At 45.9% G+C, this 17,690-nt stretch overlaps 1 protein-coding gene across 12 annotated transcripts in view; it reads left to right on the top strand.

The window, feature by feature from the left end:
- PDLIM5 (PDZ and LIM domain 5) overlaps nucleotides 1-17,690 on the top strand; it is a 139,364-nt gene that overhangs the window by 10,217 nt on the left and 111,457 nt on the right. For 7 of the 12 annotated variants that reach the window (XM_063156596.1, XM_063156595.1, XM_063156594.1 and 4 more), the window contains exons 1-2: nucleotides 3,273-3,382; nucleotides 6,224-6,359. In XM_063156596.1, coding sequence (XP_063012666.1) covers nucleotides 6,264-6,359 — 96 coding nt within the window. In that variant the 5' untranslated portion in view covers nucleotides 3,273-3,382; nucleotides 6,224-6,263. The other 5 variants (XM_063156600.1, XM_063156599.1, XM_063156590.1 and 2 more) reach the window with 4 other exon arrangements.

Below are 17,690 nucleotides of genomic sequence, written 5' to 3'. Positions count from 1 at the left end.
GCTGTCAGAGAGACACAGCTCCAGCAGAAGTAACACAAGAAAATATGCTCCTTAGAAAATGGGCTGATGATGGGCTGACCATCTTCACCACCATGGAAGTGGCAAGATGGTCAGCACAGCTGCGGGGAGAACAGGGCTCTAAGAGGTGAGGAAAAAAGGTGACAAGTAAGAGAAAACTTGACCATGAGGGTTTTTTTGGCTGACAGAACTGTCCCAAGTTGAATTGGCTGGATGCTGAACCTCCTGCCAGCCACTCTGCCCAACCACATGGCTCCTCCCACGCAAAGAAGTCTTTGGACTAACTGGACTTATTGTGGTAGACAGGATGCATGAGAGAGGATGCAATTCAGCACAGGCTATCTTTCCAAAACAGGACAGGAAAAGAAAAACAGAACAAAACAAACAACAAAACACCAAACAAACAGAAAAATAAAAGTTTTTCTGTGATACCAGTTCTAGGTGGTTTGGGCTTCGCTGTGACCAACGTGTAACAGCTTGCCCTGTCAAAAGCTGACAGCAGCCCCTGCTTCTCAGAAACACATAGAAATTATCTAATTTTTTGTATTTTTTGGCCACAGAGCTATCTTGGAACTGGAAATAAGCTCTTATGCTCTAGATGATATTCACATTAACCTCATTAGAGAGAGGATTACTTTGTGCTGAACAGCAGTTATACGCTGAATGTAAATATTTACACTAGCTTTACCTTTGGAAGGAAAGCAAAAGTGAAAGTAGCCGTGCAGTAAAAGCACAGCTTGTAGTTCAGTGTTTTAGCACACAGAAAGGTAATGTTACATTAAGTGGTGTTTTTATTAAAAATGATTCGACTGTGCATTGTTAATCTGTTCATAATTTATGAGCTACTTTTCCCATTTACAAATGCCTTTCTCTCCTTCACCACCGCAGGTGATATTCTCTGTCAGTTTTGCAGTGCCCATTACCAGGCACCTAAGGCACTTCATTAGCATTTAAAGGAGACTTGAGTACCTGAGTAATTCTGACACAGGCTGTATCTTCCTAGCTGACTACTGCATTTAATTAATTTCCAGACTCTTTCCTTCCTTGTTCTGAGAGGAAAATGCAAGCTCTGTCTAAAATCCGGTGGTGGTAGGAAGAACAGGCAGGCCACAGTTCTAGCTGCTGCTGAGGTTTCTTGCTCGGCTTACTATCTCTAATTTTGCTATTCATCTTAATGAAAAGCTTTGTCTCAAAGAGGAGAATATTTGAAAAGCGACCAAGAATGGAGCGATCTCGAGCTAATGAGTTGCCTCTGTTTCTGCGCCCTGTGTCTGGGGGCAAAGGAAAACAGATTCATTTATTACAAACTGATCACGCCACGGAAAAGTGATGACGGACCTAAGGATGAGACAGCCAGCTCTGAGCTGGGAGTGGCACTGGCCTTGCTGCCATGGGTGGGTGTGGAACAGATTGCAGGGAGGCTTGCCGGGGCTGAAACCTGCTGCAACGCCAAGCAGCAGAAGTCCCTCTGCACGTCCTTCTTCGGTAGTGATGAATTGATGTAATACTGTCCTGAGATGCTGCATGTGCAAGCTGCTTCTCCAACAGGAAAAGCTGAGGGCTTTGGGAGAACTGAAGTGGAAAAGGATGTTTTTCACTAACGTGGCAAAGTGTAAAATCAAGCAGGACCACAGGCTGTGTGCCATGGTGAGCTGAGAGCAGATTGCTACCCGAGCAGGCAGCACAGGGACATGGTGACACTGGAGATACAATGTGAGTCACACCGGGGCATGGGATCCTGGAGCTTCTTCTACTCTAATAAATAAAACAGCTTGAGTGTGACCTAGAGCCCTTGTGACACAATGAAAAATCCCTCTGTTGGGTAACTTTTACCTCCATGAATTAAAATCATGTGAGAGTCCGTTTGCGTAACAGGGATTTTTAGTTTTGCCCGATTGGAGAGACTTAATAGGAAAAGAGCAGACTAAGGAAGGAAGATTTCTGAAACAGTGGTTTGGCTACAGTAGTGGGAGGTTTAGATGCTTTCCTTTTGAGATGCTGTTTGAGGTGCACTTGTCCTAGTTAAAGATACACAGCTCAGTGGGACACTGTTAAAATAAATCCCCTTGTTAAGGTTCACTGAGCCAGGGCTCAGAGGATGGGACAGGCCCCGGGTTCATGCACACCCAGGCAGTTGGGGCACAGGTCTTCTAACCCAGCATCAGCTCCAGCCTAAGGGCTCCTGTTTGGGGCAGCCTGTGGGGGCAATGGGCACAGCAGGGCCAAAATCAGGCTCAAGCGACAGTAAAAGCAAGGGACAGTGCTCTGGGGTCAGAGGGGTGAGGCAGGGCTGTCCATTAGGAGGACTGAGTGTTGTGTTGGACGGTGATAAATAACAATTTAAAGCTTTCTTCAGCACTCCTTCTCCACAGTAAATGCATGTCTGAGAAGGGTACTGAAATTCTTTGAATCGAACTGATAGTGGTACAGTCAACTAGATGCACAATTCTTTCACAGCCATTTTTACTTGCAATGACTTCTTGTCGTGTGAAGTTTGGCAGGAGCCTCAAGGCTCACCAAGGTGAGGTGCAGCTGACTGTGACTCCAAATCATCTTCGCCCCATTCCTGCCTCTCCCAAGGCAGTGGCCGTGGCTGGCGCTGGCAGGCCCAGCACTGCTGTCCCAGCCAGCCTGCCCCGCTCCACGGATTCCCAGCTGCATTCCCAGTTGGACAGTCCTCGTGTTAAAGAATTAGTCCTATAACAATCCGGTCGAGCATCACCTTAGAACCTGGTTCATTTAATGGACCCACTCCTACAGCGAGGCTGTGCCAGAGACCTTGATTTCTGGCGGATCCCGTCCAATTTCGGAGCTGATCTTATGCATGGCTACTCTATACCTGTTTGTTCTTGCGCCAGCCTTCTGTCAGCTCCAACAGCTCTTCTGCCTCGCCGCGGTTCCCCCACTTTGATGTCCTCAGGGGGCGAGTACATCCCTGTCATTCCTCACATTAAATCAGCCAAACTCCCTCTTTCCGCAGGCTCTCCTGCTCCGCTTCAGGCTGAGCTGCTTCCCCCCCTCCCTGCCCGGCTCCGCAGCGCTTCCCTCAGGACGGGCACACGGGGAGCGGCCCCTTGCGCCTCGCAGGTGCGCCCGCAGCTGCGTGTGCGTAAACTACAGCGGGGCGAAAGGAAGCTCCCCTGTTCAAAACCAACCAAAACAACCCAAACCGCGCGGGCTTCCCGGCCCCTGCCCCGCTCCGCAGCCCCGTCCCGCTGCGGCCGGGCCGGGCAGGGCTGGGCCGGGCCGGGCCAGGGGAGGAGCGGCGGCAGACGGAAGTGAAAACAAGAGCGGGGGGACGGCGGTGCCGCCTCGCAGACGCGCTGCGCTGTCCTCGCCTCTCCGCGCTGTGCCGCACCGCCGGGTGAGTGCCGGGGCGGCAGAAAGCGAATGGAAAATAACCAGGGGGGGGAAATCAGGCAAAAAGTCGGTCGGCTGGGCGCCGTTTGTAAAGTCCTCGGTGCTTATTTTCGTTTCATTTAACTTCTGAAAGCAGGGCGCGCAGCTTGCCGTGGTGGCCGAGCGCCCGGCCGGGGTGCCGGGGTGCGGCGGGGGCGCGGCCCGGCCCGGCCCCAGGGCAGCGCCTCCGGGAGCCCGGGGAGCGGAACACCTGCGGGGCTCCTCGCCCTCAGCCGGGCGCTGCTGTGCCCGAAGGGCTGCTCGGGCACAGGGCGCCGGTGTGCCCCGCTGCCCCGTGTGCCCCGCTGCCCCGTGTGCCCCGCTCCACCGGCTTTGGGGCTCCCGCGGGGCTGCACGCCGGCTGCCTCTGGAGCGGCTGGGGCTGTGCGAGCGCCTGGAGCCGAGACTGAGCGCTCCTGGAGGGAGTTCTGGTTCCCAGCCTGTGCTGCCCGTGGGGCTCCTCGTCCCGGGGAGGTGGGCAGAGCGGGCTGCTGGGTGTTCGGGGGTTTGTGCCGTCCCTCCGGCACGGCCGCCCCAGGGCAAGAGGGCCCCGCTGGTGCTGCGGGACCGGCGGCTCCGAGCCCGGGCCGGCGTTCGGCCGGGCATTTGAAATTCCCCCTGCCAGACGCGCCGAGCGTTTGATCATTTACAGGAAAGTTGCACAGTTTCACCCTTAGCTGGTTTGTTTGCACAGTGCTCCGCAAGTGAAGCGAAGTTGGTGGTTCGCGGTGTTTCCCTTTAGCTGTTGCCCCGGCACATTTTAAGTGATTTGTTTAATGAAACTTGGAGCGGGTCTTCTTTGTTTGCCGTTCCTTCCTGGTGTATCTGTTGGGTTAGAGATGCAGATATACCAGAATTAAGGGGGTGAGAAAGGAAAGATGAGTGATGCTGAGTGTGATGCACGGTATTTCAGAGCGCAGTTTCTTCCCTCCTATTTCTAGTTGCTACAAATGAAAAAGAGTGGTATCAATTCCTAACAGAATTAATTTTTTTTTCCTGGGTCTGTAACTGTAACTAGTTGATGCTCAGTTAAAAAAAAAAAAAAAAAGCTACACAGGTGCTTTAGTTTTAATTGCCAGGTAGAGCCTGCTCACCTGTGTGAAACAACTGCACTGTATGCTGGTCAGTCGATGTGTCTTGCTTTTTTGCAGTCTCAGTGGGTTTCATTTAGCGGGAGTGAACCGAACGTGTATTTTTATGCAGAAAGAAATCTGTAACTAATTCAGATCCTCTTCTAAAAGGAATTCTGTGCGCCGGGCAATTAAACAGCTTAGTTCTCGCTTTAGTGTTGAGCAAGCCTCCTAAGAATCCTAGCTCGAACTTGGCGGGTACTTTTCTTCCTCTTTAGCCTCAGGAGAGCTCAATCTTGTGTGCTTCCCCTTCTGTTCACTGGTCCTTGTCGAGGTTTTTAAGGGTGGGTTGAGTCAGCGCCGGGGGTCAGAGCTGCCCCTTTGCTGGATGCCAGCAGGCAGTGGTGGCTTGGGAATGGCCCGGTTACCCTGGCACCTCTGGTACAAGCTCCGAATTCTGCTTCCTAGTGTATATATATATATATATATATATATATAGTACTGTCTAATGTCAGTAGCTGTCCTCTGGTTACCTGAGTAACCAGAGTAACTTTTGTCAGTGTGAATAAAAAAAAGTCTGAGTGGATCTGTGCTGCCTTGGGAGGTGAACCCAAAAACGCGCGTTGTGGATGATCTCTTGGGGGGTGACATCCTTGCATCCATGGGGCCTGTGCGACAGCCCTGCTCTCATGCTCCTGGTGGGTGGGCTGCATTTGGAAAAATCCACCGCCTCTGAGAAACTAACGTGGCCCCTGCAGTGTAGGAACAGCTAAACACGGGCTTTTCAGAGTTTGGTGGGGTTTGCAGCCGCCTGCTGCTGCCTGGCTGAAGGTCCACCTTAAATGTCCCTATATGAGTATGGAATCTGGCTGTGCCCCGGTGTAGTCTTACACCAGCCTGCCCTGGTGTGCTCCTGCCGGGCTTCAGCTATACAAAAATAGCCGGCATCCACTACCTAAGATGTCATTGTAACATTACTTATCTGAGGTGGAGCTGAAGCCCTTATCTTTGACGCTGAACAGCGCTTAAATATCTCAGTTGCCTTTTAAAGGTAATTTGTTAGCCGCGTTTGTGGAGGGGGAGATGCTTGGGTTTTGCTTCCTCAGCATTGAACCGTGACTGTGGATATTTTGCTTCAGTTCACGGCTTTCATTTTGAGGGTTGGTTTTAATACCTGTCTCATCTGTGACATCGTTCTGCCACTATGAAGCTATGCTATAAAAATAAGAAAGTCACAGGGATTTTATTTCTGTCTGACTAACTGCAAAGTTGTGATGTTTTTGGCGTTGTTGTGTTTAGAAATAAGCTTTGAGCTGATGACAGGGCAGCATATGATACTAATTTTGTTAGAAATGAATGTGCTAGTAGTGCTAATGTCTTCCATACTTCGGTTTAAGGGACGCTATCAATTCATGCTTTTCTTAATATTGACTTTTTTTAAGCTGAGCTTTAATGCTGGACGGTTTTACCACCCCTGCCCCACACAGTGTTTTGTTAGTGAAAAGTAGTTGTCAAACGTTTCGGCAGCGGCAGTTCTCAAAGTTTTGTTTCTTCCTAAGCTATGGAGGGAAACAACATAGGGGGAATAAAAGCACAAGTCATGACAGACCTGGTGTGGGGTTTTTGGCTGTTTTGGGGGCAGGGGAATACAGCCAAAGAAAGAAGTTTTTCAAAATCGAAGACAGTGCCTTTTGTTTTTGTCATCTTTAAATTAAAACTCTAATCCTCTTCTGCAGGCATCAGTTCTTTGGATTTGGTCGGTGAATACTAAACATCATGAGCAACTACAGCGTGTCTTTGGTCGGGCCGGCTCCCTGGGGTTTCAGGCTTCAAGGGGGCAAGGATTTCAATGTGCCTCTGTCTATCTCTCGAGTAAGTGCATTTGCTTCTTTTGCTGCATGTGGGTATCTGTTATGCTGTGGCCGACTCACAACCTTCAGACAAAGCCATTAATTATAGGCACTGGGGCTCAGCTTGCCCTCTGGCACCAAGGGCTGTTGGGGGTCGGGGAGTGAGGGATAGACAGGGGAAAATAAATCTTTATTGTGTAAAGGCTCCAAGAAAACTAGCTTAGGAAGGACTTGTTAATTTGAAATGGTTGTTTTATCTGCATTTGTTTATTCAAATAACAAAAGAAATTACCCTCGAATTCCCTTCCCTGTTCCCATCCAGAAAATAGAGATGCAGAGGTTGAAGGCTGACAGGAAACAAGCAATTTACTTTGCTGGGCTGAGCCTGTGCATTTCAAATGGGAAGCAGTGGGGGAAAATCACTCGTGTTACACTTGTTTATTCAGCATCTCTTAGCTGCTTGAGGATCTTGTGGTGTCTGTTATTACAAATCCTACCATTTGTAATAAAAAAGTACTTAAATGACAGTAGTTGTAAATAGCAGTTCATCAATATGTGCCCGAGTGAGCGTGCCAGTTTCTCATGAGTGTTTTATAGAGTATGTGCTCTGAACTGGTATTCAAAGGATTTGAGGAACTAAGTCAAAACAAATACGATCTTTGTACCCAGCACCGTCTAACTAGTTTCCTACTTCAAAACTGTGTTTTCAGGAAGGCTTGTCTTGCAGTGTGGGCTAAATTTCAAAGCCTTTTGCAGATGGCTGAAGCACTTTGCACATAAAATACAGGGACAAACTTTGCAGTATTGAATTTCTAGGATCACTGGAAATCTCTGGGTGAAGGGAATGGCTTTTGATGGCTCAATACCCTGACACCTCTAAATCTGATTTGCCAGGTGGAATCATTTATATACAAATGTCCCCTCCTCTGTCAACAGCTCTCCACTCCCTTCTGCATTTTCGTGGAGTTTAGTGACAAAGTTGAATTATTTTTTACACCTGTTGGGATGGCAGAATTGATACTGCCCTGGGAGATGGAGCGGGTTTCTATTTGGGTTTATGCATCATGGTGATATTTTTAGCTAATCTTAACTAGTGTTTCAAACCCTTCCAGTTCCTTTAGTCTTGGCTTATCTTATCCACTGGTGGATTATGCTGGTGAAATTAAAGTACAGTTTGGCTCTGAAAAATTCTTTTTATATGGTTTAAATAGACTGGAGAGCTGTAGAAATGCCTGGGTACTGATTAGGACAGTTAATATCTGAGACATAAGGGGTTGAAAGGCAGTTTATTCTTGGATTGCAGGGACTTTAAAGCTGAACTGTAATTCAGTTTCTTGTTCAGTAGCTGGTTACTTTTACACAATTGAGAAATATGAAGTGGGGATGTGGATGGAACTCTACTGATTTGGTGGTAGAAGAGCTTTCATGAAAAGGGTTTACAAAGGCATAGGAGCTTGCCTGCACAGGGTCCTGTGTGTGATACTGACGAGCAGTTAAGCACTACAGGCAGTCAGCCATGTGAAACAACCAGCTTTGGGAAAGGGTAATACATTTTTGTACAGGCCTCTGTTATCCTGGAGATCTAGAGTGCAGTTCTGCCTGCCTGTAAGCAGGCTTCCCATCTAAAAGAGGAAACATATGTTGGAATTAGCCTAGACTACAACTTTATTGCAGGAATCAAATTCGCTGTCGCACAGAGTAGCCTGGAGGAATTGGCCTCAAGAGCTACCTATAAAAGCCTCAGTTATGGGATCCCCTAATGACAAATGTCAGTGCCCACAAGAACAGAACATAGTGAAAGACAGGGTCTGGTGTGGTTTTGGAGCTTTAATTTGTGCACAATCTCCACTTCACCTCAGCACCGCTCCTGCGCTATGTCTTTCTACTTGCAGTTAAAAGTATGCAAGTATTAGACTGCCTGGTGCCTTTTTTTTTATTCTCCTCCCCTCCTTTGGATCAAAAAAAAAAAAAAAAAGGCTTAGTTCTGGTATGCCAATCCAGCTTTGGCCCGATGGTTTTTACTGGAAGAATTCAACACCCATGTTCCTGGTATGCTAGGACACTGTGTACAATTCACCCCCCCAAACCATTCTTTTCCTGATGCAGCATAAATTCCTTCCTGTATCTGAAGGCTGCTAATTAAATTATTTCAGCAAAACAGTAATGAGACAGCATAATTATGTTCCTTGGCAAGGAGGACTCTTTGGTATTTTATTTGTCCTCTAGATGCTGAAGATGAATGCTGGGCTGCTGAGGGCTAATTTCCTACTTTAGATTAAACTCCTTGAAATTAGATTTAACTAAAGTGTAGTTTATGAAACACAGAGAATGCACTGGTTTCTAAAGATGTTTATCTGAAAAGTTAATCTCTTCACTAATGATTTGAACAAATTAAGATCTCACAGTTCCTTGAAGAAAGTTTTTTGTAAGTCACTTGAGTTTGAACAGGATTCAGTTTAAATGAGCGTATTCCTTGTTGCCTCTGAAGGGTAAAATGAGCCTGTTTTGTGTCCTTCAGGTGAAATTCTTATGGTCAGCTAAGATTAACATTAGTTCAGGGGTAGCATTTGACTTTTGATAAATTAGTGTATTGCAGACTAGTCAGAACTTCTTAACCAATAGCAACAGTTATTGCAGGGTAATGCCAGTCACTTGATATAGCTGAGTGCTGTAAAGTTGCTATGTTTAATTATACAGCTGTACACATTTCATGGGAAGCAATAAATGTGATGCTGGGCTTGCTGTGATGTGATGGCTATTGCATATGGCAGTGTAAGTATATTCCATATATGCACACAGTTATGAGTACATACATGACATGTATACATGTCCATGGAGCGCAAATGCATGTGCCACTTGTTTTGTGAACTTGTATCTGGCTGGACTTCACCAGGGTGGCTTTTCCCAGTCCCCCTCCGTGCCTGGTGAAGGCTCTTGTGCGAGCCCTGCAGAGTGCCCCTGCCCAGGTCAGGAATTCAGCACCGGGAAGCTGCTGCGGGCGGTGGGAGTGTGATGGGCGGTGTGGTTCCCATGAAGCAAGGGCCCCTGGGAAGGAAGCTGCTCTGAAAGTAAAAAGGGATAAAGGGTGGGTTGAGGTTTATGAACAGCCAAGTGTTACAGTGGCTCAGGCTACCACATGTAAGTGTACTGTGGGGCTTCCAGGTAGTGAATTCTGAGGTGGCATTTGTGTAACGAGAGATTGCCAACTGTGAGCAGCTGGCCTGCAGTGATGAATGCAGAAATTACTAGAGCCCAGGTGTGCAAACTTAGATTATTCTGAGTTGCTGTTCTGACTGTTTCTTCATGGTGGTTTACGTTAATTAAAGAAGAACAACTTGTCCTTATTCCTTCAAGACCTATGATGCAAAAATAAAAAAAAGAAGGAAAGCTAGAGGAGATGAGAACAAGATTTGTTTGCTCAGGAGTTTATTCTCATTCAATAGAAGGAACCAAATGCATTTTTGGAAATAAAGTACTCCAGTGTATTGATTGCTAGGTAGGATTCATGAAGTGGCTCTCGGGCATGCTAAAAGTCCATATTAACAGAATTTGAGGTTATATCTACAACATCTATGTTATTTAAGTGCAACACAGTAGCTTTTAAAACTATCTATGCTTCTTTCTACTTTTAATTAATATTATATTTGCTTTACTTTTTGGCAAGTTGATTAGTTCCCCATGCTTCTTTAACAAAGCTAGAATAATCTCAGTAATCATGACTAACATTAGAACTGTCAAAACTGCTGTCCTCTGCAGATTGAAATAAATGGTGCTTGGTATTGATGGTGTATTCGTTATTTTGGGATGACCTGTGAGACGTTTGGATACTTGTTCCAAATGTGTGCTTGACATGTTAGTAGCTTATCAAAATTTTTGTGATGTAGTCTCTAAAAGGTACTTCTCTCTGTTTTATGGCAATATTTATAACTAGAAACAAGGAAATACTCAAGCAAAGCTGTAGTTTAAAGATTAATATAGTCTGTAGGCCATATATACCCTCCCACCTAATGCAAATACATCAGATGTTTTCCTATATTTAAGTTACTTTCTTGTTGAATCCTGGTGAGAAGTTTAGCTATTGTCTTTCAGAAGATGTTTTGCTGTTTGTTTTTCTCTTGCTGTAGGAAATAAATGGAATGCAGTCGTGTTGAAATGCTTGACCTGAGTGAAAGCTCTGTTTTTCTACTGCAGCTTCTTTCAGTGTGTTTCCCACAGCTTCTTTCTGCTTCACTGATCACTTTTCTTCTTCAAAATACCCAAAACAAACAAACACCACTCCTGCCTCAGAAATAACCACTTGATTTTGCTGTTTTCTCAGTTTTCATTATTTCAGCTGTTTCAAGGATGTTTTTGTCTTGAAGTTGCAAGCTTATAGGTGACAAAGTACTCATGATAATAAGTCTGTTGGCAAAAAGTACACTCAAGGAGTAGGTGGGAGAGCAGCCCACCTTAGGATGAAATGGGGAATGTGCAAGTACAGCACTTCAGCTGCTCAGTATTCAGCTCACATGAGCATCCTGATGTTCTTTATGCTGGTATTGGGAGGTCATTAATATGTATGAAAACAGTGAGAAGACAATAAAGGAAAATGTTTTGAGTGGACCTGGAACATGTCAGCTTTGGCTGACTAGAGTCTGGCTGAGCCTCTTGCCCTTGTGTTTGTGTGAATTATTTTATGAAGCTGTATGTGTCATTTCCAGTAAAATCAAGTTTTGTGGAAGCGTGAAATAAGTTATTTCAGTGTAGGGCTGGGGAAATAGTCTTTCAAGCAGGTATGTGAATAGGAGAGAAACATTAGAACTGCTGGCCTGGCCAGTGATAATTGTGTCAGTAACTTTATGCTTCATCCTGGAAGCTGCTGAGAGCTCCTAACTAAACCCTAGCTGGCAGCTGCTAGCATTGGTGTGCTGGGTTGGTTTGTTACTGAGTTGTGATGGTTTGCACAAAATGCAGCTGAAGATGCATTCCACTGCTGCAGCTGAGCTGCATTGGGAGCTGGCTGAATGGCAGAGCTCGGGGCTGTGATCAGTGGCACGGAGTCTAATTGGAGGCCTGCAGCCGGTGGTGTTCCCCAGGAGTCAATCCTGGGTCCAGTCCTGTTCAACTTACTCATCAGTGACCTGGATGAAGGGATGGAGTGTGCCCTCAGCAAGCTTGCTGGTGGTAGAAAACTGGGAAGAGTGGCTGGCACAGCAGTAGGCTGTGCTGCCATTCAGTGCCATCTGGTCAGGCTGGAGCATTGGGCAGAGAGGAACATAATGAAGTTCAACAGAGCACTGATACAGGGTCCTGCCCCTGGGGAAGAACAACTCCGTGCACCAGCACAGGCTGGGGGCTGATCTGCTGGAGAGCAGCTCTGCCAAGAAGGTCCTGGAGGACAGCAAACTCCGTGAGCCAGCAGTGTGTCTTGATGGCCAGAAAGGCCAGTGGTGTCCTGGGGTGTGTTAGGAAGAGCAATGTGGTACTGATACCTGGCAAGGCTGCATCTGGAGCGCTGTGCCCAGTTCTGGGCTCCTCAGTACAAGAAAGACAAGTAAATGTTGGGGGGGTGCCAACAAAGGGCTGTGAAGATGAGTAGGCAACTGTAGCATCACTTTCTGAGGGAAGTCCAAGGGAGTTGAACCTGGAGAAGACATCGCCTGTGCCCAGAACAAGGGACAACAGACACAAACTGAAACACAGGAAGCTCCATCTCAATGAGAGGAAAAACTTCTTTATTTTAAGGGTGGCAGAGTACTGGAATAGGCTGATGAGACAGGCTGTGAAGTCTCCTTCTCTGGAGATACTCAAAACCCACCTGGACACAGTCCTCTGCTGGCTGTCACAAGTTGGCCTGCTTTAGCAGCAGGGTTGAACCAGATGCTCTCCAGACATCCCTTCTTATCCCAGTCTTTCTGTAATTCTGTAACTTCCTGGCACAGGTCAGAGATGCTGTCAGACATCATAGCCTGTGCCTGCTGATGCTGCTCCTGGGGCAGCAAATGCTGTGTTTGACAGCAGCTATCAGTACTTATGAAGTGAATGGGATTTGCCAAGATACCAAGCAAGAAGTGTTATTCTGTTCAGTTTAATGTTGTTTACAAGATGTGGTTTACTGAAAAATATACTGTTCAGTTTAATGTTGTTTACAAGATGTGGTTTACTGAAAAATATACTGACAATGACAAATGAGCTACCAGTGCCAAAGTCTACATCCTCTGTGTACCAAGTCCTGAAGGAGCAGAGGTTTTCCTTTGGATAATTACGAAGTTCCCAGCTGCACAAGTGGTTTCATATGAGCAAGTGTTGAGAAGGTCCTAAGAATGCTGGCTAGTGCTTCAGAGTTGATGGAGTTGCAAGCAACTGTCTTTGCAGAGATTCTCAGCTTAACCTAAAGACGGAAAGAGAGATCCATTGGTATGGATATAATTTCCTGACTGCCTCTTGTCTCACTATGGTTTAACATCTTTGTGCTGGAAATTGGGAAAAGGGCTGTTTCCTCTGACCATTTGTGTTCCTTCCCTTGTCTATTCTGCAGTGTGGTTTAAAGAGTGACAGACCGGCACTGGTGTGTGGGCTTGGGAAGAAGGGAGGGCGTGGGGGAGAAGAGGCGTAAGAAAAGTGTCTGCATCTTGTTCTGTTTGTGACCTTATTGGTTAGACAGCCTCTTCAGACTGAGTAGGAGGAAAATTTAAAAAAAACCAGTTCCTCTGCTGATGTCATTCCACCAAAGGTGAAGCTGGCTGTACTGGGAGAAAAAAGAACCAAAGAGTTTGTAGCTGAGGGATGTCTGATGTTATGTGTGAGCACATTCTTTTTACATTAAAAAATGCTGGTTCTTCTTTTTTCCCTTATAAGTGATGGTTTAGTTACAGTATGAGGAATATAAGCTAAATATTTCATGATGGAAAAACTAAAGTGTTTGTTTGCAGTGTCTACTTCTCAAAGATAGATGTAGTGAAAAAATAAACTCTGATTAGATGTTCAGAGCAGATGCAAAATTGGCAGTCCTTCCAGAGGCCAAAAGACAGGAGCACTTATTGAATAGTAACTGCAAAATATTAGGCATGTTTTCTTTGCAAGTATCTCGCCCTGGAGGCCTGACAGCTTCTGTCGACTTCCCCCCCATTTGGAGATGCTATTTTTAGTGTAACTGTTTTTCTCATTATTCATTGGCCGATGGCTATCAAAAGGCATTGTGAGAAGAGACATGGTGTTGAAAGGTTTGTTTGTTTGGCTTTGGTATGGAGCCAGGAGATAACATTGTTGCCTTTTTTTCTTTTTAATTATTATTTGTTTTGACTTTTTAAGAATAGATTTCATATGTTACCAATATAAGGGAAAGTGTGAGAGAAAACTGTTTCTCATATGCCTAAGGCAGTGGAAATATGGGAAAGGTGATATTCTTCCTGCCAGTGGTCATAAAAAATGAAAATTGAGGCTGAGGTTAGTTTGAACAAATATGAGGAATAGAATCATTGAATAATTTAGGTTGGAAAACTCCTATAAGATCGTCGAGTCCAACCACTAACTCAGCAATGCCAAGTCCACTACTAAACCATGTCCTGAAGTGCCACATCTACAGATCTTTTCAATGTTTCCAGGGATGGTGAGTCAACCACTTTCTTAACCACTTTCTTGGGCAGCCTGTTCCAATGCTTTAATAACCCCTTTGGTGAAGAATTTTCTATATATCTGATGTAAACCTCCCTTGGGACAACCTGAGGCTGTTTCCTCTTGTCCTTGTTTGTTGGGAGAAGCCGACTCTCACCTTACTACAGCCTCCTTTCAGGTTCCTGTAGAGAGCAATAAGGTCCCCCTGGGCTTCCTTTCCTCCAGGTTAAACACCCCTGGCTCCCCCGCTGCTCCCCATGAGACCTGTGCTCCAGACCCTTCATCAGCTCCCTTGCCCTTTTCTGGACACTCTCCGGCACCTGTGTCTCTTTCTTGTAATGAGGGGCCCAAAACTGGGTGCAGGATTCAAGGCGTGTCCCCACCAGTCATGAGTGCAGGGGTACAATCCCTTCCTTGGTCCTGCTGGCCACGCTGTTTTTGACACAGGCCAGGATGCCATTAGCCTTCCTGGCACACACTGGCTCTTGTTCAGCTGCTGTCACCCAGCACCTCCAGGTGCTTTTCCACCAGCCTATTTTCCAGCCACTCTGCCCCAAGTCTGTCTCACTTGGTGGGGTTGTTGTGACCCAAGCACAGGAACTTCTCCTTGTTGAACCTCATTCACGCCTCAGCCCATTGTTCTGTCGAGTTAGTTTCTACAGGTGGCTGTTAAGAATAGAGACAGGAGGGGTGGAGGCCACTGCTAAGGCCAGTGCTCCATGAGTTTGAATAATTCAAGTCTTCAGGGCAATGACAGCAGTGAAAATATGACAGAAATACCTCTTCAGGTTCCCTTGCTATGTGAGGTCCTCAAGCTGAATTTGCAGAGGGAGGTACTGTCTTTTCTTAGAAGAGCAGATAAGGGTTGCCTCCCTTTTCCCATTTGTTTGCTTCTTTCATTGCTCACCTTTCAACCCTGTCAGTTACTCGGGTGGTGTCCCACACGCAGTGGCTTTTCATCTTTTGTCACTTCAAGACACCAGTGCAGTTTTGTGTAGCTGCTTGGGTATGCTATCCCGAGTAGAGGGTAGTATGGGGACAAAATGACTTGCACTAAGCTGATGATCTTACCATGATACACACCCTTAAAGCAGATATATAAGCGGTGCACTAAAAACTGTATTTTACACCAAAACTACTGAGTAAGTAGCCACAGAGCACAGAGGCTTGCAGACCAGAAAATTTCAAGTGGAATAGTCCATAATATTTTACCACTATGGAGTAGTATTGCAGTTTTTTTTCTCATTTTGAGTTGCTTTTTCATTTGAAACTTCAGCTTAAACAGTTAAGCTTAGTAGATGTAAGAGATAGTTGAAAGTATTTGAACGAATGAACTCTTGCAACTGCTGTCAGCTGTGCCTGTAGCAAAGCCCTGAAGTAAAATGTAATGCCTTGTGTCAAGTCCCATAGGCTAAAAAGTAGATCTTGCCAGGTCTCTAGTAGTCCTGTTGGAAAGGTCAAATGGTTTGCATGTTAACTGGATATGAAAGAAGTTTGACTTATCCTGGGCTATATTAAGGAATGATCTAACTCAGTATCTAGTTTTTTCCCTGACAAGTAATAAAACGATGTGAAGTACTTGCCCTGGGAAGGCAACAGAAAATTTTATTTTGTGCTAATTATTTCATAGGTCTTTTGAAGACCTGACTAGTGATTTAGATGCTATGCCTGGATTAACGTAGAATGCATCAATTTCAGGAGGGTAAAGGTCCCAGTTTATTTAGCTTTTGTATTTATGAATGTAATTGGATTATGTTTAGTTATTATTGCACCCTCAATTTATTCAGACTGTGGAGAAAATGATCCCAAGTGTCTCTAAGTGTGATGCTGTATTGGTAGCAATGTCATTTGAGGTTTTTTAAAAGAAATTCTATAGAGCTAAGACAAAATGTTGTAAATACCAAAATTGCACACACAAAGGTGTATTTTTATTATTAAAAAGATTGTATCACTTTGGTGGAAACTCTAGCTATAGAACATTTTGTTCAGAACCCTTGAAAAACAAAAGCAGCTTTGCTGCGCAAAAGCTCCCTCTCCCAAGCAGAGGAGCTCAATCTCAAAGTTTACAGTGCATCTGCTATTAAAGATTTTTCTGTTTAATGTGTATCTTATACATGACAAGCCAGGTGTAGTTTTGAGTCCAGTGTTTTCTACCTCTTTGTGGTTCTAGACTTTGCATTACATTGTGGAAGACATGGGGTGACAGGTTCATGGGACTGTTTGTCTACAATTTGCATGTCTATCTGAGCAATACCTTCTGTGCTGTTCTAATTTTCCTTGCCTAATGCCTTTAAAAGGAGGGACAAAAGCAAACAAAAAGTCAGGGGAGATTTACAAACCACAGGGTTTGTGGAAGTAGGATTGGGCTTGCTTTTATTAGGCTGATAGGGAAATGGAAGCCTTGTAAAGCTTTAAACATCAAAGACCTCTTGATAAATTCATAGAATCACAGAATGGGTCAGATTGGAAAGGACTGCAGTGTGTCAGCTGGTCCAGCTTCCCTGGGGTTCAGATGGTTCTTGGGTGCTTGGTTACCCCCACAGTAGGGGAGTTCCTCACATTCATGTGGAATTTCTGTGCATCAGTTTCTGACATTGGTGAGGTCCCCTCTTGATCATTTCTCCTTGGGGCTGAACAGGCCCAGCTCCCTCAACCTTTCCTGGTTTGAGAGATGCTCCAGTCCCTTGATCATCTTTGTCACCCTCCCCTGGATCTGCTCCAGGAGCTCCCTGTCTCTCTTGTCCTGAGGAGCCCAGAACTGGACACAGCACTCCAGATGTGCCTCGTCAGGACTGAGTAGAGGGGCAGGATCACTCCAGATGTGCCTCATCAGGACTGAGTAGAGGGGCAGGATCACTCCCCTGGACCTGCTGTCCATGCTCTTCCTAGCTCAGGATCCACTTGACTCTCTTGGTTCCCAGGGCACCCTGCTGGCTCACGGACAGCTTGGTGTCCACCATGATTCCCAGGTCCTTCTCCACAGAACTGCTCTCCAGCAGATCAGCCCCCACTCTGTGCTGGTGCATGGACCCTGCAAAAGCCTTTGTTGAATTTCAGACAGTTCTTCTGTTGGCTTTCTGCAGCTGCCCATCAAATCAGTGTTTTGAAGCTAGACCAAATGAGTGTTCTTTGGGTAGTATGCTAGCAATTGTTTAGAAATGAAAAGGCTACCCCCAAAGTATAGATTCAGGATATATTTAACCCTTGGGGGATGCTGCACTAGTTCTTTGTGGGGGACTGTTGGAGTGGTGACTTGATCAGGTGCAATGTAAATAGTCATCAGGGGCCACAAACAGCCTTGCAGAGGAAGCAGTAATTGTTGGAGAGCCTTGCATCCCACCTGGCTGCCTGAGCTCCTGTCTTCTTTAAATCTTCTTTTAACGCTGAGAGGTGTGAGGAAGGCACCCCTCCCCAAGTAGTGGCAGTCTCAAAAGTGGGAATAAGCTTATGTAGTACCAAATAGTCTTCTTGGATGTGAACTGGCCCATACCCATCAGTGCTACTCACTGGCTGAAGAAGGTTGGCGGGAGAAAACCTGTGCTTGCGTTTTTGTCATGGAGCTTACAGCTAACTCCACAGATGTTCTTCCTCCATCAGAGCCCTAAGCAGGGATAGTAGGTGGGACTGGTGCAGCAGAGGTTCTCTCAGCCCAACAGGCTTGGCCACAGGAGCTGGATCTGCTGGCACAGTGGTGGCAGATACCTGGGGACAGTGCAGGCTAGAAGTGCTGAAGCCAGACTTGCTAGGACATGTCTGTCAG

The sequence above is a fragment of the Melospiza melodia genome, chromosome 5 (assembly GCF_035770615.1).
Source record: "Melospiza melodia melodia isolate bMelMel2 chromosome 5, bMelMel2.pri, whole genome shotgun sequence".
In the NCBI taxonomy this organism is placed as follows: Eukaryota; Metazoa; Chordata; class Aves; order Passeriformes; family Passerellidae; genus Melospiza; species Melospiza melodia.
The sequence above is the reverse complement of the archived record's forward strand: the minus strand, read 5'-3'. Positions and strand labels throughout refer to the sequence as shown.